This window comes from Typopeltis vanoorti, chromosome 2 (genome assembly GCF_054136105.1).
Source record: "Typopeltis vanoorti isolate ZY-2024b chromosome 2, IOZ_Tvanoo_1.0, whole genome shotgun sequence".
NCBI lineage: Eukaryota > Metazoa > Arthropoda > Arachnida > Uropygi > Thelyphonidae > Typopeltis > Typopeltis vanoorti.
The window spans coordinates 6,941,090-6,964,396 of record NC_143550.1 but is presented as its reverse complement, the minus strand read 5'-3'; the positions used below and the strand labels follow the sequence as shown (position 1 = coordinate 6,964,396).

At 37.2% G+C, this 23,307-nt stretch overlaps 1 protein-coding gene across 4 annotated transcripts in view; it reads right to left on the bottom strand.

The window, feature by feature from the left end:
* The window catches only part of Ent2 (Equilibrative nucleoside transporter 2), a 419,356-nt gene that overhangs the window by 21,162 nt on the left and 374,887 nt on the right, over positions 1 to 23,307 (bottom strand). For all 4 annotated transcript variants that reach the window (XM_090410153.1, XM_090410162.1, XM_090410178.1 and 1 more), the window contains one exon: positions 3,174 to 3,370. In XM_090410153.1, the coding sequence (XP_090266279.1) occupies positions 3,174 to 3,370 (197 nt within the window). The remainder of the gene's footprint in view (positions 1 to 3,173; positions 3,371 to 23,307) is intronic.

Sequence of the window (23,307 nt, the reverse complement as noted above, 5' to 3'; positions counted from 1 at the left end):
CAGAGTACAACGAAGATAGGACACCCTGTCATTAGCAGTATCAGGTTTCTAAGATGCCAAGTTACTTGGTGATGACAGGTCATTGTGGATAGCACAAAAGAGAAGATGACATGAGATGATGCATATTGCATATATTAATGGTACTTTGAATACATGTGGTCAACGAAGCTACAGATCTGGAAATGATGGTAGATGGAGAGTTAAAGTTTAGAACCACATTGCTCAAGTAATTAACTCATCACACTGCTGCAATGTTGAAGAGAATGTCCAATTATAGGATAAAAGGAAGTTATTCTTCCAGTGTACAAAGGGTTTTATAAGATCATATTTTGACTACTGTACTGAGCTCAGATATGTCACCTAGATTCAAAAGAAATGAGAAAAAAATTGTAAAGATCCAGAAGATGGTAACCAAGATGATATATGGCCTATGGAATTGTGCATATGAAAAGAGGTTGAGGGATGTGGTCTACAAAGATTGATAGAAACATATATGTTGGTAAGGGAATCTTACAGAAGAGAAGATACAAAGTGAAATTTTAAATTTCATGGCAGGTGGAAGGAGAGCTTGGGTCATTCCAGGAAAGTGTTCAAGATGGTTAGGAAGCAAGGCACAGGTTCTTCTCTCAATGCAATGGTCTAGTGGATGTTATGAATGCAGCTTTAGTGAATGTTTTTAAGACATGATAGGCATTATCTAACACTGAAATGACCCTTACTAGATGAGTCCTTAAACTCCCTGGAGAAGCCCACATAATAATTATAAAAATGAAATGGTAGCAAGAGCTAAATTTAACCTAAGGGTCAGGGGTACTTAAGGGTCAAAGCTGAATAACTGAGAGGAGACCTCCACATAGCCTTTAAAGGAATGCAGAGAACAGACCACAGCTTCTGACCTAATGTCCAATCCTCACCTTCTTGTGATACACCCTGTTGGGTATCTACCTAGATACTGAACAAATGAGGATGGGCTGGCAATTTGGGATTTAGTTGACCAAATTGTGTTCTTATTGGCTTAAACCAAAATACAAAATGATGGTAACATGATAAAATTTCAAGAGGGCTGGGGCGCCGACCGGTTAAACAAGGCCCCCGCTGTTTTCAAATAGAGGCTGTCAGGATCAGATCTTCACTCTATGACAAATAGTTGAGAAATCATGGGAATATAACAAAGATCTGTATTTAAGTTTTGTCCATCTGGAAAAGGCATATGACAAGGTGCCAAGAGAGAAGCTATTTAATACGCAACAGTTACATGGTGTCAATGGGGCATAATACCAAGCAATACTTAGTCTTTATCTGAGTTATAAGTCAGCGGTAAGAATTGAAGGAAGTACAGGAAGATGGTTTAATGTTAAATCGGTGTGAGACAAGGATGTACATTATCCCCTCTGTTATTCATTATCTATATGGATCACATTATGAAGGAAAGTGGTATTAAACATGATATCAAAATTGGAGATGTTAATGTCAGCTCTTTGCTTTATGCGGACGATGTTATATTTCTAAATAAATCTGCTACAAGTCTGCAAGATTCCCTGACTAAACTGAATAACTGTTGTACTAGATATGGTATGAAGGTCAGCAATAAAAAGACAAAGACAATGAAAATAGGCAGAATCGTTGAAAATGTGAACTGCGTTGTGAAAGGAGAACCTGAGGAACAAGTAAAACATTTCAGCTACTTAGGCATGATTTTTATTGAAAATGGTAAATTAAATATGGAAATAGACAACAGAATCAACAAAGCTAGTATGGTAGGAAGTTAATTGAATAAATTCATATGGAATAAGAGAGAAATTAGTCGGAACAGTAAATTAGCTGTATACAAGACAGTGTTCAAACCAGTTTTAACTTATGGATCTGAGAGCTGGGTCAGAAGTAAAACACTTGACCAAAGACTAGAGACTGCAGATATGAGAGTCCTGAGAAAGATTAGAGGCATGGCATCAATGACAATATCATATTAAAAACGAGGATATTAGGAAAGAACTTGACATTGTCAGCATCCAGCACTGTGTTAGCAGAGCTAAACTCAGCTGGTATGGTCACTTAAACAGAATGGGCAAGGAAAGATTAGCAAAACAAGTATTCTCTGCCAGGTTGGCAAGAAAACGACCCAGAGGAAGACCAAGATATAGGTGGATTGATATGGTAAAAGTGCCTTAGACGATAGAAATATAAGATCTGATAATGTTGGAGTCTTGACAAGTAACAGACTGATTTGGAGGAAAACTGTAGATAGGAAGTTAGAAATGATGTAAATTTTTCATGTAGTACTATCATATCCTGTACACGTCTTGAGGGTACATGGCAGGAATTTGATGATAATGAACATTTAAAGAGTATATTTAAAAAAAAAATATATATATATATATATATATAAATTCCCAAATGTTAAATGAAAGCATTAAGCAGACAGCGATTCAAAATCAGAGTGTATGTATATGGGGTCGGGAATAGAAGTTCACAGTTAAAATAACATGAAGAGGATGCCAAAAGAGAAAAAAAACAGAACACAAACGTTTAGCTATTTCGATTTTTCACAAGTAGTAAGGATGTAGATTAGATAAGAAGCATCTTTATTTATCAAAACTGGCTGTCCTATTTTACAGCAGGAAGAGTTGTAAAACAGGAATTTTTCTTTAAAAAGGAATGATAATATTCATAAAACTAACAGCATTCACATTCTTTTGACTTCCACTGATTTGATTTAATTCTGTACCACCATTTAGAGTTTGTTTCAAGATGCATTTCACTTTCAATCCTGAGATCAGTTTCATGCTACAGTCAACTCTTTTGCTGTAGTAACAGCAAACATTACTATAACAAACAACTGATAAAGTTCCAATCCCATGGATATTTGCTTAAAGAAATCCACCATAGTAAACTATTTCTGCAGTACCTATGAGATTGCTATACTGAGAGTCAACTGTATATGCCAAATACAAAAGGGCTACACCGTATCATATTACATACATTACATCATAATTGACCACAGCAAACGTTTAATCACAGTACTGAACTAGTCGTTACTGAATCATACATGCTTAACTTTGAGGAAATTTTTGAAGGCATATGCTGCTAAGACGACCAACGGTTGCATAACTTCAAATAGTAACCATAATGTAATGGAAGAAAAATATAACTATTTATTATAAAATGAAACTTACCTTGGAGCATACATCATAGCAAGACTGCTTAAATATCCACTACTAAGTCCCAGAACAATAGCCATTGCAAAGTATGCCCAGTCATTGTTAATAAGAACCATCAGTTTTCTCTCAGCTGGTTTATAGTTACAGAACATGAAATAGGGAATCATTAATGCTCTTGATACTACAGGTATCCATAGAAATCTAGGTCCAGGCTGAAATATATGTGATAAGCTTAAGAGTTCTGAAGTTGATTCTTGTTATTAATTAAATATCAATATGTGAAGTTATTAAGTGATTCTGCTATCTCATACATAGTTATTATGATTTATGAATAAGAGTTACACTTTGTTTTAATGAGAAGCCCCTGTAGAATTACTTCATTTACTGTGAAATTATTCAAATATTTAATATACCTGTGAAACAAAGTAATTATTAAATCTGAGAATTATGATGTAGGATAAAGAATGGAAAGTATACCTTAAATTAATAATCACAATTAATTACTGTCTATTAATGCACACAATTTAATTGTGGAATGAGGTGTTTTCAGTATATTCACCACTTTCATAGCTAGCTAGAGATATTCATTCCTACAGCCCATTATTATTTTTGTAGATATCAATGAATTATATCTTCATACTTACTGTCAAAAGTAATGTTAAAAGTTATGCTTTTCATGATGAAACATTCAAGTGTGCCCAAAATGACTTCTTTGTGTAGCATAATACTGATCACAATCAAGTATTTTAAATAATTTCATCATATAGCAAAGAATTCTATTCTATTATTTATTATTATTATTATTAAACAAGACCTCATGGAGTCAAAGACTCATCTAGGAGGTCCTTTTATCTCACACACATCTCATCATACCGGGTCTTAAACACATTCAAACTCCTTGCAGACACCACACTCTCAGGCAAGGCATTCCAATCATTCACAACTCTGCACGAAAAAAACCTGCCTCTCACTCCCTTACTCACACCCTCTTTATACAGTTTCCAGGGATGACCTCTGGTTCTCCCCTGATCTCCCACTATTCGCTGTAGAACTTCTCCACCATTGATCCTATAGCAACCCCTTACCAACTTGTAGGTCTCTATCATATCTCCCCTCTTCCTTCTCTCCACTAGTCTCTGCAAATTACATCTTTTCAATCTTTCCTCATACTCGACATTCCAGAGGTCAGAAACTACCTTAGTCAGTCGCCTTTGGACCCTTTCCAACATCTCTTCATCCTTCTGAAAACCAGGTGACCAAATCTGGGCACAATAGTCCATGTGTGGCCTAATCAAAGCCTTATACAATGGAACAAGAATCTCCCTACTTCTACATGTCAGTGTCCTCCTCATCATTCCCAGAAGTCTTTGTGTTGTCTTCACAATTTTGGCGATGTGACCCCTAAATTTTAGATCCTTATCCACTATCACTCCCAGATCTCTTATTTCCTCTACTTCCAACAATATATTTTCACCAAGCATAAATTCTGCATCCCATCTTTGTTTTCCAAATTTTAAAACCTTACATTTTGCAACATTGAACTCACATCCCCATTTGCTTGCCCAATCACTCAATTTATTCAAGTCTTCTTGCAAGGCCACAACATCTTCACTACTCTTTATGGTTCGTCCCAACTTTGCATCATCTGCAAACAACTGAATATCTCCATCCAAATCTTCGCCAATATCATTAATATACAAGTTAAATAGTAATGGCCCTAAAACAGATCCCTGAGGCACTCCACTAGTGACTTTCCTTTTCCTGGATATTGCACCCCCATACACAACTTGTTGATACCTATCAGATAGCCAGTCTCCAATCCAATGCACTAATCTAATATCCAACCCCATCTGCTCTAGTTTGACTGTCAACTTATCATGAGGCACTCTATCAAAAGCTTTTGCAAAATCCAAGTATATTACTGTGTATCCTTCTCCTCTGTCCAAGGAAGCAGTCACTTTATTGTAATAAGTAAGTAGATTACTAAAACACGACCTCCCTTTAGCAAATCCATGCTGTCCATCAAAGATTATACCATTGTTGTCAACCCAACTCTGGATCCTAGTTCTCACAAGCTTCTCCAACAACTTAACCACAACGCCTGACACACAGATAGGCCTATAGTTTGATGCTTGAGTTCGATCACCTCCTTTATGAAGTGGCACAATCTTGCCCTCCTTCCACTCTTTAGGGACTTGACCAAGTGCAAGACTCGTATTAAAAAAATATGTCAAGGCAGGTGTCAACTCTCTGGCACATTCCTTCAGAATACGCGGTGATATATTATCAAGTCCCACAGCCTTATTTACATCTAGTTTACTCAACTCCCCAAACACCTCTTGCTCACTTACAGTCAGTCTCTCCTCCCCATCATCAACTGCTCTTAATCTCTCCATGAAGTCACATTCACAAGATTGAAAGATCTTTATGAACTGCTCATTAAGTATCCCCACCACACATTCTGCAACAGCTGTCTTTATACCATTTCCTCCAATCAATGTCATCCTTCCATAATCATTCTTTCTTTTGCTGGCTACATATCGAAAGAACTCCCTAGGATTCTTTTTAGCTTCATTAGCTAACTGCTGTTCATACCTCTCTTTAGCTACTCTCACCAACCAAGTCACTCTCCTTGCCTGGTCTTTGTAGAACTCATGAAATTGGTTACTTCCACTTCTCTTATGCTGCCTCCACAATGCCCTTTTTCTCTGTATTGCATGCTTAATCTCTTTATTCATCCATCTCACACCTAACTTATTTAACCTTCTCACCCGTGGTATACATTTAGACATTGCATCCACTAAATATTTTTTGAAAATCCCCCAAGCTGCATTGATCTCTTTTCCAGCTAACTCCTCATTCCATGCTACACCTGCAAGCTGTCTCCTGAGCTCTTCATAATCACCCCCCTTGTAGTTCCACATATACCCTTTTTTCACAGGGGTCCTTATGAAAATAAAACTGTGTAGCTCAGTGAAAGCAGTGTTTGCATCCTCTGTGCTAAGCCAACAAACATAGACTTAAGTTTAAGGCTAGTCGCTGACTGAAGGAACTTTTCTAATGCTTTCTTTGACCAGTTACTGAGTTAGTTGATCTCTAGCATGGGCAAGTGGGTTTTTTTCTCTTGGAAACTCAGGTTTCTCATCCAGTAAACTCAAGAAAATTGACTGTGGAACCTACGCTATTTCAGATAAGAACATATCCTTGTTAGGGTTAGGTACTAAGAGATGGCAGCACTCATGTGCCAGTCGCTTCATCAGTTGCTGTAATTACACCCCATGCATTTTCAGTGCAAAATGGAAAGAAAAAAATTTGGCTATAAGTATTTGTGAAATTTTATTGATTTTTAAGAAGACAGATATAAAAAAAAGTAAATTTAAGATGGATCGTCAGAATCGGTGTGAATAATTTCTTCATCATTCATCTTTCTTCCAAAGCTCGTCCAGCCATTCATCCCAATTCTTCCGCATTCCATCATATATTAGAATGTTAATCATCGTATAGATTTCATCAGCATCATACCAAATACAAGGTCATTTGTATTGCTGTCGATTTCTGGATGCATCATAATGATCTCTGGCTTTTCTATTAGTTTCACACACAATCACATTTATAATTGTTTCAGGAATTATTTGTTTCAAACAGTCCATTGCAAAGCATAGATTTTAAGTTAGTATTGCTTTGGCAATTCCTTCTCTCTTTCTCGAAATACCTGAAAATCAGGAACTTTATGTACATCAGGAGGAACATTGATCCATCTTCTGTTTATTTTTAAGCATCTATTCGGATACACAACAACATTTTCCAGGATATTCTCAGCAGAAGAACCAGCAGCTAAAGTGTCCACAGTAGCTATAGATTCTGCATTTGCTTCTAATAGCATCAACCTGGCCAAAGATTATTGGGATCTCTGAAATGTTGTTGACGGAGGATGATATAATCACTGGAATTGAAGTGGCAGGGTACAGCATTTTTCGGCAGGATAGGAAAGGAAAGGAAAACATGCTGGTGAAGTACTGCTTATGATAAGTGATGATTTATGTCCTCTTAGAGTAGAGGCTTTGGAAGGCAGTGACACAAATGGTTTTGAAAGCATATGGTGTGAGGTAGAAGTGGCCAAGACAGGATATTTATTGGGGTGTTGCTAAAAACCAGGGAGCACAGAGGGTGGGGACCAGGAGATGTTTAGGCAGTTGAGCTTGGCAAGTGCAAGAAGAATGATTGTTATTGGAGATTTTAACTACAGCAGTATAAGCTGGAAAGAGGAAAATGCAAGTAGTAAGAAGGGGATAGAATTTCTGGAATTCTTGAGGGACAAATGTCTTCGGCAGCATGTGATGGAGGGGACAAGAGGTTCAAGGGTTTTGGATTTGGTCATAGCATCGGAAGAGCTGATAATAAGTGAGATGACATCGCTCCCACCAGTTGGAGAGAGTGACCATGTGGTTTTGACTTGGAAGATGAACAGACATGCAGGTCTATCAGAGAAAAGGGAACGTATGTGGAATTATAAGGCGGGTGATTATAGTAGTCTTAGGTATCAACTAGGGGCAGTTCCATGGAGGGCAGAATTGGAAGGCCAGGATATCATTAGTGCTTGGGAAATTGTGAAAGAATATTTGTTAGCAGCAATAGTAAGCTGTATTCCACAGGTGAAGAAGCGGACACAATTTGGTGTAAAGTGGATGACAAACAATATCAAACAGGAACTGCAGTTGAAAAAGAGATTATGGAAGATATACAGGGAGAGGGGTGAAGGAGAGATACGAGAAGAATATAAGATGCAGGCGAGGAGAGTGGCCAGAATGGTGAGGAAGGCAAAACTGGAATATGAGAAAGATTGGCACTAAGATCCAAAGAAAATCCTATGGAATTTTTTAGCTATGTGGCCAGTAGGCGGAGAAACGATTGTGGAAGAATGACACTGCAGGATAAAAATGGGAATAGAGTGACTGATGCAGAGGACATAGTGGAGTTGTTCAATGAGCACTTTATTGGAGCATTTCATCCTGGAGGAGGTTTTAATATTAGAAGGATAGGGCAGGATCAGGGTTTAGAGGTGCAAGAGGAGAGTGTGTTCCAAATACTGAGTACTCTGGATACCAATAAAGCTGTTGGACTGGATGGTATTTCACCATGGGTTTTGAGAGAATGTGCTAAAGAACTGACAGCTCTGTTGACCTGGCTTATCAATAAAAGTCTGGCTGAAGGAAAGGTACCGAGGGAATGGAAGATAGTGCCGCTGCATAAGGGTGGTAACAGACTGGAAGTGTCTAATTATAGGCCTGTTTGTGTGTCATCGGTAGTTGTTAAGGTCTTGGAGAAATTAGTGAGGGACTATATACAGCATTGGGTAGATGAGGGTAATGTTATCTGTTAGAATCAACATGGATTTGTTAAGGGGTGCTCTTGCTTTAGTAATATGATTGTCTTTTATAATAAAGTGACAAAAGCAGTTGATGAGAAAAAGGCATATACTGCCATTTTTTTGGATTTTGCAAAGCCGTTTGACAGGATGCCACATGATAAGCTGAAAATTAAGTTGCAGCACATGGGTTTAAATGTTGGGTTAGTTAAATGGATTCAGGATTGGCTGGCTGATTGATAGGTATCAGAGAGTTGTGTATGATAGGGCAATATCAAGGAAGGAGAAGGTTACAAGTGGGGTTCCACAGGGCTCAGTACTGGGATCTATATTGTTCGATCTTTATATCAATGATATTGTCAATGGATTGCAAGGGGACATTCAGTTGTTTGCAGATGATGTGAAGTTGGGAAGGGTTATCAGTAATAGTACAGATGTGGCAGCCCTGCAAGAGGATTTGAATAAACTAGACAGATGGGCAAATAAATAAGGTTCTCGGTTCAATGCAGCAAAATGGAAAGTCATGAGGTTTGGGATCCATCGATGGGAGGATGCATACTCGATTGGAGGGGCTGTACTGGAGGAGGTGGGGAGACAAGAGATCTGGGGTGATGATTGATAGAAAACTGAAATTCAGGGAGCATATTGCAAAGGTGGTGAGGGTAACTCAGAGGATTGCTGCAATACTGAGGACGCTGACCTGCAGAGATAAAAGAGTTATCATTCCGTTGTATAAGGCCCTAATCAGACCAACTTAGACTATTGTTCTCAGATTTGGTCCCCAGGATTTGAAGGGGAGAAATTGACTGTGGAAAGGGTACAAAGGCATTTAACAAAGATTGTTTCAGGACTGTACAATGATAATTATGAGGATCGACTGAGGGAATATGGACTGCAGAGTTTGGTGGATAGAAGGAGAGGTGATATGATCGAGACTTTTAAACTGTTGAGAGGCAGTTACAGGGTAGACATTGGAGAGTTCTTTCACTTGGTGGAACGACGGGAAGTAGTGATGACAAGGGGCAATCCCTGGAAGTTATGAAAGGAGGCTGTGCGCAACATGGTGAGGAGTGGTTTCTTCGTGTGGAGGATGGTTGAACCTTGGCATGCATTGCCTGAGAGAGTTGTTGGAGTGGGAACGGTTAATGGGTTCAAGGAGTGGTATGATAGACTTTGTATTTCCTAAAAACGACCTCCCACGATGAGTGTTTTAACTCCATGGAGGCATGGAATAATAATAATAATAATAATATATTCTTCAGCAACATCGTCAAAAGCTGAGAAATAGCCAACAAAAATATCGTTGTCTAATTCCACATCTGAATCATCATTATCATCGCTTGGCATATCTGATGAAGCCACTGACGACAATTCCTCTAAAAGATCTCTCAACTCAGAACTGGTATGACATCTTTTTCTTCTTGTCATAATTATCAAAAATATCCACAGAAAAAAAAAATTCTATAAAAACTACAACAAAAAAATAAACATATCACAAAACAAACTAAGTAGTAATAAGTAGTAGTAAAATAAGCAGTAATGAAGAAAAACAGCAATAAACAACACAGCTGATAATAGGTCGTAATTCGCAAGACAATATCAAATATGAAAACTGTAAAATGATAAGCTAAAAACGAAAGAAAATAAATAAAATCACTCTCTGAACATATGTTATCATATGTTATAATTAGCATCATCTTTACAATAAAAAAAAAAACCCACTAGAATATACCAAACACTTACCACTAATTCAATAAAAAACATATCTTACTTCTTTGAAACGCAAGCAAAGACTGAACTGAAACTGCATCAAATCATTTTAGAGATAATGAAATTAAGCTTCAGTGTACACTAGTAAGCTGAACAAAAAATGACTAAAAACAAAGAAAAATATACATGCTCATACAAGAATCATATAGTTCCAAAGCAAATATGATAGCAAAGCAAAAAATATATATTTCAGGCAACAGGAATGTAAATACAAAACAAACTATGGAAAAATGCCAACGCAGCTGCTTACAAAAACCGGTTTTTGTACGGAGAATATCAGGGTGCATATGCACCCCTGTACATGGTTAGCGCTCAGGTGCCTTTGAAGCCTTACTACTACATTCAAATTCACCAATTTCAATGAAATTTTTTTTTTCAAATTGTGTGTGAAACATATCACAGATATCATTCCTAGGAAAACTTTGGAAATTTTCCATTTGGCAGCTATTTATTTATGTTTTTATTAGTCTAGGGTGCGTTTGCATCCCTGTACACAGAGAGAAGGCTATACAGCTTCAAGGGATGTCCTCTTGTTCTACCCTCCTTTCTCTTTTTACAAAAAAAATTTCTTCCACATTAACCTGGTAACAACCTTTTATCAACTTAAATGTCTCAACCATATCCCTTCTCTTCCTCCTATTTACAAGGCTTTGCAAACTGCATTTCTTCAATCTGTCCTCATATCTCACATTACAAAGACCAGTTATGACCTTAGTCAATCTTCTCTTGATCTTTTCCAATATATCCTCATCACCATGAAAATAAGGGAACTAAATCTGTGCATAATAAGTTGCAAAGACATGACATCATTCCTAGCGCCGGCCTGAGCAAATTTTTGCGTGGGCAAGATTTTTTTTTTTCCACCCTTCGACTGAAATTGTATATGTATATATAAAAATTATATATAGTGAATAAATAAATAAAATATTTTTGTTTATTATATAATGAGTACATAATTTTAACACAATTTATAAATATTACATAAATCACATGACAAATACAAATATCAAAAATCTATGACAAAACAAATATGAAAAAATCTAAATTAAGAATTAACAGATAAAATTATTTAAAAAAAGAAACCTTTCTAGCCTTAATTTTGGCAAAAGACTTTACTATTTCTTCTAGATCTAATGTCTCAGCTATATCACTTTCAATAGATAAAGTGGCTAAGCCATCTAATCTCTCTTGGGACAATATGGACCTCAAATAATTTGTAATAAGTCTTAATTTAGAAAAACTGCGCTCTGCAATTGCAAATGTGTTTGGATTGTTAAAAGAATTCATAGTGATGTGTACACATTAGGAAAAAGACTTATGCAGTTATTTGCACAAATATAATTTAATACTTCTTTGAGAGAATAACTATTTGATATCCTCCGAGAGAATATCTTTAATTCATCTAATAAATCTATTGCTGAAATATCTTTTTGATCATCATCAAACAGAACAGTTTCTAAGTCGAAACAAGCTTTTTTTACTGTATTATTATCGAATTTTAAGTTACCAATGTTAAAGAGAAACACAAAAATTTATTCATATTTATTTATTCTGCCAGAGAGGCATGTGGTGAGGTTGTCTGTAAGGATAAAAAAATCAGAACTCCCTGGTGGACACAGGAAGTTAAAGAGGCAGTGAAGGAAAAGAAGAAAGCATACCAAAAGTTCCTGTCAAATAAGTCAGCTTGTGCTCTTAGAGAATATAGAGACAAATGCAAGAATGCTAAACACTGTGTAAAACTAGCTAAACAAAAGTCATGGGAGGACTTTGGCAAGAATATAGAAAATAAATATCAAGAAGGTGGCAAAATATTCTGGAGGTTGTTGAAGAAGCTTAAGAATGGAGGAAAGAGTGCTGTAAAAGGAATTAGAGATGATAAAGGTGACATGAAAACGGGAGAAAAAGATATCCTTAAAGTATGGAGTAATTACTTTGAAAAACTGCTAAATGAAACAAGCAGTGATGACAGCACAGTGGTAAAAAACACTGACCAGGCATGCAGTCAGGAATACATATCCATACTTGAAGTAGAAAAAGCCATCAAAGGCTTGAAATGTGGAAAGGCATCAGGAGTAGATGATATTCGACCAGAAATGATGAAGTATGGTGGTATAAGAGTCTTACAGTGGCTGCACTGCATAGTTCAGAAAGCCTCGACAGAGGGACGAATTCCCGATGATTGGAGTAGAGCTCTCATAGTACCCATATATAAAAAGGGAAATAAAACTGCATGTGAGAATTACAGAGGTATTTCCCTACTGAGTGTTCCTGGCAAGATCTATGCAAGTATACTTGAGAAACGGTTGAGAAGAATTGTGGAAGAAAAGCTTGGTGAAGAACAAGCTGGATTCAGGCCAAATAGAGGCTGTCAGGATCAGATCTTCACTTTACGACAAATAGTCGAGAAAGCATGGGAATATACAAAGATCTGTATTTAAGTTTTGTCGATCTGGAAAAGGCATATGACAAGGTGCCAAGAGAGAAGCTATTCAATACACTGCAGTTATATGGGGTCAATGGGGCATTATATCAAGCAATACGTAGTCTTTATTTGAGTTGTAAGTCAGCAGTTAGAATTGAAGGAAGTACAGGAAGATGGTTTAATGTTAAATCTGGTGTGAGACAAGGATGTACATTATCCCCTCTGTTATTCATTATCTATATGGATCATATTATGAAGGAAAGTGGTATTAAACATGATAGCAAAATTGGAGATGTTAATGTTAGCTCTTTGCTTTATGCAGATGATGTTATACTTCTAAATAAATCCGTTACAAGTCTGCAAGATTCTCTGACTAAATTGAATAGCTGTTGTAATAGATATAGTATGAAGGTCAGCAATAAAAAGACAAAGACAATGAAAATAGGCAGAATCATTGAAAATGTCAACTGTGTTGTGAATGGAGAACCTGTGGAACAAGTAAAACATTTCAGCTATTTAGGCACAATTTTTACTGAAGATGGTAAATTAAATATAGAAATAGACAACAGAATCAGCAAAGCTGGTATGGTGGGAAGTCAATTGAATAAATTCATATGGAATAAGAGAGAAATTAGTCGGAACACTAAATTAGCTGTATACAAGAGAGTGTTCAAACCAGTTTTAACTTATGGATCTGAGAGCTGGGTCAGAAGTAAAACACTTGACCAAAAACTAGAGACCACAGATATGAGAGTCCTGAGAAAAATTATAGGCGTAAACAGATGGCATCAATGGCAATATCATATTAAAAACGAGGATATTAGGAAAGAACTTGACATTGTCAGCATCCAGGAATGCATTAGCAGAGCTAATCTGAGGTGGTATGGTCACTTAAACAGAATGGGCGAGGAAAGATTAGCAAAACAAATGTTCTCTGCCAGGTTGGCAGCAAAACGACCCAGAGGAAGACCAAGATATAGGTGGATTGATACGGTACAAAGTGCCTTAGACGATAGAAATATAAGATCTGATAAGGTTGGAGTCTTGACAAGTAACAGACTGATTTGGAGGAAAATTGTAGATAGGAAATTAATAATGATGTAATTTTTTTCATGTAGTACTATCATATCCTGTACACCCCTTGAGGGTACATGGCAGGAATTTGATGATGATGATGATTATTTAGCTGTTCAAATCTCTCAGTAATTGGTGTTATTGCTGAATCAAGAATTACATTAAAAAATTAATTTGAAACTGTCGCTCAAAATTAGTAATTGATTCGTCAGGACATTCATAATCGAATTGAGTTTTTACATGTCGAGTTCATGTGCTGTCGTTAGTTCGGAAATCAGCATTCAACCCAATGTTTAGAGCAAAGTCATGGGCTTGGTGCTTAACTTTCAAAAAATTATTTTCGCTTCTGTATGACTTCAAGAATTTTTTCGTGACATCTAAGGATTTCAAGGCTTCCATAATATTGCAAGAGATATTTTGCAATTGTTTGCTAGATGCATTGACTTCGCTTAGAATGTCATACCAAATATAAACTTGAAAGAATTGATCTTTTTTGCTAATGAACTAGCTTCCAATTTTGTTTTAATGCCTTGTTGCCTAATTAAGCTGTCATCTTCTGTGAGGAAAATTAAAGCTTTAACGCGACTTTCCCATTTCTTCGTGCATAAAGGTTTTAAAGTAAAATTTTCGCTGTGGTTTAGAAGAACTTCCCATGGATGACTTGATGAAGAAAAGAAATTATAGATTGACTGAATAATGTCAAAAACTAAAACCATATCTACATTGCAGCTTTTGCTGCATCGCTCAATACCAAGTTCAAGGGATATGTACAACACAGAATAAAAAAATGCTGTATGATTTTTGTTCTTCAAAAATGCTTGTATTCTTCCCCTTCATATTTGATCCGTTGTCATATCCCTGAACGGATATTTTGAATATATGTTTTTTTCTTCTAATAATTTTAAAATTACTTCAGCCATACCACTTCCTGTTATATTATTAATTTTAATAAAATCTAGAAATCTTTCCTCTCTTTGCATAATATCTTGGGTTTCTTCATCTTTTTTCTTTTATAGAAACATATCTTACAAATAAGGACATTTGCTCCTGCCACGAAATATCAGTGGTGCAATCAACAATTATTGAAAAATACTTAGCATTGATTATTTTAGATACAATTTTTTTTTAAAATTTCATTACTCAATATATTAATGATTTTGTTTTGTATACATTTCCCTAAATAATGAACGTGAATTTCATTGTTTTTTATGCATTCTACATGTTTTTGTAATACGCTGTCAAATTCGGCGAATAATTCAATCAGTTTCAAACATTTTCCATTATTATTTGTATATAGAGTATCTGAACTTCCTCTGAAAGCTATGTTTTCTTTTGCAAGAAATTTAATAACCAATAATATATGTTTTAAAACCTGCATCCAATGCTCTTGTTCTTTTTTGAGTAATTTTAGCTGATGTTGATCAATTGTAGTTTCATTTTTTAAATTCTTTTCCAAATCAATCCATTTTTCAAAATTATTAAAATGTTCTTGAGATTTTTTGTGGTACTGAAGAACTTGGGACATATGTTATTATTATTATTATTATTCAGGCCTCCAAGGTGTCAAAAGACTCATCGAGGGAGGTCCTTTCTAAGACATAAAGTCTGTCAAGACTCATCGAGGGGAGGTCCCCCCCTGAGAAACACAAAGTTTATCATACCACTCCTTAAACCCACTGACCGTTCTCGCTCCCACCACTCCATCAGGCAATGCATTCCACGGCTCAACCACCCTCCACACAAAGAAACCACTCCTTACCCTCTTGCTCACAGTTTCCTTTCGTAACTTCCAGGGATGGCCTCTTGTCATCACTCCTTCCCGCTGATCAACCAAGCGAAAGAACTCCCCAGTGCCAACCCTGTAACCACCTCTCAACAGTTTAAAAGTCTCAATCATATCACCTCTCCTTCTTCTATCCACCAAACTCTGCAGTCCACATTCTCTCAGCCGATCCTCATAACTATCCTTGTACAGTCCTGAAACCATCTTTGTCATCCGTCTTTGTATCCTTTTCACAGTTAATTTATCCCCTTCAAATCCTGGGGACCAAATCTGAGAACAATAGTCCAAGTGTGGTCTGATCAGAGACTTATACAACGGAATGATAACCCTCTTATCTCTGCAGGTCAGTGTCCTTCTCATAATAGCAGCAATCCTCTGTGTTACCTTCACCACCTTTGCAATATGTCCCCTAAACTTCAGGTTTCTATCAATCATCAACCCCAGATCTCTTGTCTCCCCTACTTCCTCCAGTATAACTCCTCCCATAGAGTATGCAGCATCCCATCGATGTTTCCCAAACCTCAAGACCTTACATTTTGCTGCATTAAACTGACACCCCCATTCATTTGCCCATCTATCTAGCTTATTTAAATCCTCTTGCAGGGCTACCACATCTGCACTATTACTAATAATCCTTCCAAGCTTCGCATCATCCGCAAACAACTGAATATTCCCCTGCAATCCACTGGCTATGTCATTGATATAAAGGTTAAACAATATAGGTCCTAGTACTGAGCCCTGTGGGACCCCACTTGTAACCCTCTCCCTCCTGGAAACTGCTCCACCATACACAACTCTCTGATACCTATCAGACAGCCAATCCTGAATCCAGTTGACCAATCTGACATCCAGACCCATGTGCTGCAACTTAAATATCAGCTTATCATGTGGCACCCTGTCAAATGCCTTCGCCAAGTCTAAGAAAATTGCAGTATATGCCTTTCCCTCATCTAATGCTCTTGTAACTTTATTATAAAAGGCTAGCATATTGCTAAAACAAGAGCGTCCTTTCACAAATCCATGTTGATTCTCACAGATAACATTACCCTCATCTGCCCAATGCTGTACACGGTCCCTCACTACTTTCTCCAAGATCTTAACAACTACTGATGATACACAGACTGGCCTATAATTAGACACTTCCAGTCTGTTACCACCCTTATGCAATGGCACTATCTTACCTTCCTTCCATTCCCTGGGCACCTTTGCCAAAGCCAGACTTTCATTGAAAAGCCACGTTAAAGGTATTGTCAATTCACTAGCACATTCTCTCAAAACTCGTGGCGAAATACCATCCAGTCCCACAGCTTTACTGACATCCAGAGTACTCAGTATCTGAAACACACTCTCCTCCTGTACCTCCAGACCTCGTACCAGTCCTATCCCTCTAGCATTAAAACTGACTCCTCTAGGATGAAATACTCCAATAAAGTGTTCATTGAACAATTCCACTATGTCCTCTGCATCAGTCACTCTATTACCATTTTTATCCCACAATATCATTCTTCCACAGTCATTTCTCCTCCTACTGGCCACATAGCTAAAAAATTCCCTAGGATTTTCTTTGGATCTTAGGGCCAATCTCCTCTCATATTCCAGTTTCGCTTTCCTTACCACACGAGTCACTCTTCTGGCCTGTGTCTTATATTCCTCATGCATCTCTTCACCTGTCTCCTTATATCTCTTCCATAGCCTCTTTTTCGCATGCAATTCCTGTTTAATATTGTTTGTCATCCACTTTACTCCAAATTGCGCCCTCTTCTTCACTCGTGGTATACAACTTACCATTGCTGATAACAAATATTCTTTCACAATTTCCCACGCACTGGTGATATCCCGGCCTTCCAATTCCTCCCTCCATGAAACTTCCCGAAGTTGACGTCTAAGACTATTATAATCACCTGCCTTATAATTCCACATAAGTTCCCGTCTCTTTGATACTCCTGCATGTCTATTCATTTTCCAAGTCAAAACCATATGGTCACTCTCTCCAACTGGTGGGAGAGACGTCAACTCAGTTATTATCAACTCTTCTGATGCTATAACCAAATCCAAAATTTTTGAACCTCTTGTTCCCTCTGTTACATGTTGCCTAAGACATTTGTCCCTCAAGAATTCTAGAAATTCCATTCCCCTATTGTTACATGCATCTTCCTCTCTCCAATTTATACTACTGAAGTTAAAATCTCCCATAACAATCATTCTTCTTGCACTTGCCAAACTTAGCTGTCTAAACATCTCCTGGTCCCCATCCTCTGTGCTCCTGGGTCTGTAGCAACACCCCACTAAATATCCTGTCTTGCCTACCTCTACCTCACACCATACGCTCTCAAAATCATTTGTCTCACTTCCTTCCAAATTCTCCACTCTTAGAGGACATAGGTCATCACTTATCATAAGCAGCACCCCACCACCACGCTTTCCCCTCCTATCCTGGCGAAAATTGCTATACCCAGCGATTTCTATTCCTGTTTTTATATCCCCTTCTGCCAACCACGTCTCAGTGATCGCAATAATTTTTGGCCAGGCTGATGCTATCTGCGCCACCAATTCCTCTCCCTTATTCCGGATACTCTTGGCATTAGTATACACCATATAAATGCCATTGTTTCTATACCCAGCATTATCACTTCTAGACTCCACTGGGCTCAGTCTTACCTGACATTGTCTCCCTTCTCCCAAGTATCCATTCCCTCAAGAGGCCACCCCTGCTATCATCCTCCCTGGGACACACTGACTCGTTCAGAACAGCAATCTCTCCAGATGCCTACGTCCTTCCTCATTCAAATGTAAACGGTCTCTCGCAAACAACTCCTCTCTTTCCTCAAACGCACTCCAAGCATCCACATATACCAGTCCTGTCTTGTCACACATTCTCGCTATTATGCCATTCAATATCACCGCTCTTCTGCTCAGCTCATCATTATCATACCTAGGCAACACGCACACTATTTTTCCTCTCTCTGTCTTCTTCCGTACAGTCTCAAGCAAAAATCTCATATCTCTCGCTGCCCGACTTACATTACCACTCAAGTCATTCATTCCTACCATCACAATCATCTCATCCACCCTTTCACTTCTCTTAATTGCCATAGCCACCCTTTCTATTGTTCCTCCTGGCAAACACTCCTCACGCATCCTATCTTGAACACCACGGATCATTGAGTCACCATACATTATACCTCTTACCATTCCATCGCTCCTATTGTTTCCATTCTCTCCTCTTCTTTCATTCCCATACCTCTCTCTTCTACTGTTTCCATTCTCTCCTCTTCTAGCACTCCCATACATCTCTCTCATTCCCTCTCTCCTACTGTTTCCATTTTCTCCACTTCTAGCACTTCCATATCCCTCTCTCATTCTGTCTCTCCTACTACTGTTTCCATCCGCTCATCTTCTAGCATTCCCATACCTCTCTCTCATTCCATCTCTCCTACCGTTTCCATTCTCTCCTCTTCTAGCACTTCCATATCTCTCTCTCATTCCGTCTCTCCTACTGTTTCCATCCTCTCGTCTGCTAGCATTCCCATACCTCTCTCTCATTCCCTCTCTTCTACTGTTTCCAATCTCTCCTCTTCTAGCACCCCCATACCTCTCACTCATACTCCTTAAATTCTCTCTCTCTCCTACTCTGATTCGCCTTTCATTCATCTCTTCCATTCTCCTAATCTTATCTTTCATACTTCTGCTCTCATTCACTAGACATTCCACCTCCTCTTTCAACTCATCTATCTCCCTCTGCAGGTCAGTCACTCTTAATCTAAATTCACTCTCCCAAACAAAACCATCTCCTAAACTTCCACACTATCAACCATTATTTTCTCATTCTCTCCTATCATACTACTTGTCTTCCTACATTCATTCTCCGTTCCTGGAGCAACAAAGTCGGATATCGATATATCTAATGTACTTATTTCCTCCAACTGCCTGTATTTTGCGCACATACGCTCTCCACTCTCTTTAACAAGCCACATATGTAATTCCCTAGAAGCATACATGCCGCAAGTACTGCATGCCACAAAGTCCCTTATGATATTGCTAATAATTGAGTTCTTAAATGGCGGAGGACTTGGCGTTACGCCACTTGCGACTGCTGCTGAATCCACCATCATTCCTTACTGCCGAGTAGCGTAATCCTTAATAATTATTCAATTAATAAATAAGAGGGGAAAAAAGTACAAACATCAGAACATTTAAGTACTAATATAATTAAATAAAATGAAATATGACTAAATACAGTAACTTCGCTTCGTTTTGTCTTCCACCGTTACGCGTTCGATTCTGACGGTACCAACATATATTATATCGCGACAGCAACTAACTTCCGAAAAACAACCACTGAAGTACACTCGTATTCAGAGAAACAATTCAGCACTCAAAAATGTAGAAAAACGGGGGGAAAAAACGGACTATTCACCCATCGTTATTTCCTTCCGAAATTAAGTTCATAGTTCGAATATTAGAAATTAATTTGCAGCAGAAACAAAATACTACATTTTTTGAACTTGAGTAAATTAACCAAGATCTTTTAATGGTTTCTCTGTTACTCAAAATCCTATTATAATGCGATACATGAAAACGTCTATTATGTTCATTGCGTGGAAAAAAAAAAGTCTCTTTTGATTTAGCAGGAGGAACTCGTTTTACTAATATATCGATTATTCAATTGGACAAGTACCGTCATAAATACGAAGCAGCAAAATTCATTTAGCAAGCTAATAATATAATACACGTTAATACAGGGACAGCGAACTGGCATGTAAGAAAATTTTGTGGATATGTGAATGATTTATAATTATAATAATTATTATAAAAACCTTCATAGAATCAGACTCATTGTGGGAGGTCCACTATTATACACACAGCTTATCATACCATGCCTTAAATATATTTACTGTTCTCTGCGCTCACCACACTCTCGGGCAATGCATTCCAATCACTCACCACTTTCCACGCAAAAAACCTGCTCCTGACTCCATTTGTGTGAGCAAGGTGAGAACACCTTGCTCACACAAATTCCAAATCTCCTTATATTGCTTGTTGCTTTCTTTACTTGTTCTTCCTTTTCTCTTTTCCTTTTGAGAAAAGTAGCTCCCGATAACTTTTTCTCTTTCAAATTTCTGATCTAAATGGTAATAAATTTCATATTGATATATTATTTTTTTTCTATTACTTATTAATTTTGAGTTAATTTATTAATTTTAATAGGTTTAAAACAATTAAATCTTACTTAAAAAATCGATTTAAAACAGTTGCCTTCTACGGATTTTACTATAAATAATTAATTTATACAATAATTTGAAAATTTGATAATTAAAGGTAAACTATAATTATTGAGGGCAATGTAAGATGTAAAGTATGCTGCCACGAGCGATTTTGGCATTTTAGCAAAATGTGCCTCTGATTAATATGTTTATAATTTTTGTAAACTATTATCTTTAAAATTTTATTTGTCCATCAAAAATCAAAAATAAGTACATGATTAAAAACAAAGTCAAAAATTGTCCAAAGTCACTTAAACACAGAATACACAATACACTCAATGTTCCACATTCAAAACTGAAATGACACTGAAAAAAATGTAATTGCATATCACGCTGTTTCGTCTATCCAAATTTGAAGCAGAGTTTAAGAAAACGAACGTTTCTTAAATCCTATGTTTCAGACTAAATATTTGGATAGATGAGGGTTTCTGAAACTTCATGTATCTGTGTACTCCTTCTTTAATTTTCATTATTACCAAGTACCTTATCAAAATAATACAGTAAACCCTTGCCGAACGTGGGGGTTACGTCATTAATACATTGCGTGCACGGCAAAATCATGTTCCGCAAAGTTAACTTTCTATGGAAAAAAATGTGTTAGGTATAGTTCAAATCAAGAAAGTATGTATGTATAATTTAAACTAACCTAAATATTGTTGTAATTAAAAGGGAAAAATGAAACAAATGTTAATTGAAAGGATTTTTATTACTGCTTAATAAGTAGGTACATGATACAATTATTTTTTTAAAAAGCTAATAATTTTTGCTTGGGACAATGACTGATGCAACTCTTTAGAAGTTTCGCGGTAAGGAGCGCAGTTTTTCAATGCCTTTCATAAAGTGTCCTCTTCTTTCTTCATTTGGGTCAATCTCCATTGCAAAATCAGACAGTTTCTCTGGCTTTTTTAACAATTCATTTAACTCCGTGTAAGTTAAAGGTGCTTTATCTTCTTCTTCACTATCGCTGTTTTCACTGTGGGCTGGTGTTACAAGATCATCAAATTCTTCATTCGTCATTCTCGATTAATTCTTTGACTTCTCTTTCTTCTATATCTGAAAATCCTTCGCCGCCAATTGCTTTTGCAATTTGTACGATTTCTTTGGCTTCATTTTCAATCGATGGAAATCCTTTAAAATTGTTGACAACTTCTGGCCAGAGCTGATGCCAGCAAGCATTCGATGTTGATGAATTCACTTGTTCCCATGCGAGTTTAATCATTTCTATGCAGTGGCTTATGTTGAATCGCTTCCAAAATGCCATTAGCGTGTCATGCTTTCCTTCGTCTAGTGCTTTATTGTCAGAGGTGTAAACATGCCTGACATAACAGGCTTCGAATGTTTTTATGATCCCTTGATTGGATTAAGGAAGTCGTGTTAGGTGGGAGGAATAAAACCTCTACATTTGGATGCAAGTTGTGAGGGCTTCAGCATCGTGTCCTGGAGCATTATCAAGAATTAGGAGAACTTTAAAGCACAGGTTTTGCTGTTCTAAGTAATGTCTGACTTCTTTAACGAATGAATTTTCAAATCAGTTATTAAAGAGGGCTTTTGTTACCCAAGCTTTTCTATTCCACTTCCACACAACGGGCAATTGCTCAAAATGCACGAGGCGTTTTAGATCGATAAATGAGCAGAGGCTTGCACTTGAAGTCGCCTGATACATTTCCACAAAAAAGCAAAGTGAGTCTATCCTTAAAAAGCTTTAAAACCTGGGGCAACTTTTGTGTCTTTGTTATGTAGGTTCGTTGTCACATTCGCATATAAAATAGGCCTGTCTCATCCGCATTGAAAACTTGTTGCGGAACATAACCCCTCTCTTCAATGAATTTCAAAAATTGGGGTTTCAATTTCTCTGCTGCTTCTTTATCTGCAGAGTCAGCTCTGCAGATAAAGTTTCATCCTTTATCCAAGTGTAAGCAAACAAAGTTTGCGCATGAAGTAACTTCACAACTGGGCAACTCATATATAGAGGCTAATGACTTCACATCACGTGCCTTAGTATCTCATAATGCAAAGCACATATCCATACGGACATGCATTATAGTAAACTGGTCTGGGTAGTGATTCTTCCCATAATTCATAGCATTATACATGTCTATAAGGATATGTGTTTTGCATCATGGGATACTAAGGTATACGAATTGCGTGAAGCTACTTCACATGCAAGCATTGTTTGCTTACACCTGGATAAAGGATTAAACCAAGAATATAATTTCTTCACATCTTTATTTTATAACACTGTATTGTACGAGGGTTGTTTGAAAAGTTTGGTAAATTTCCAATAAATGGTGACACAATTCATTCATTCATACCAGTGTTGGCACGTATCATCTTTCTCATGACCCCTGGCAAAATTTTAGCCATGTGCAATGCGCAGTTCTTGTTTGGCAAACATTTAGAATGACTATGTTTGCATTTTTCATAAACATGGAGAAAAACGAGTTTTGTGCAGTGATAAAACATTTTATTTG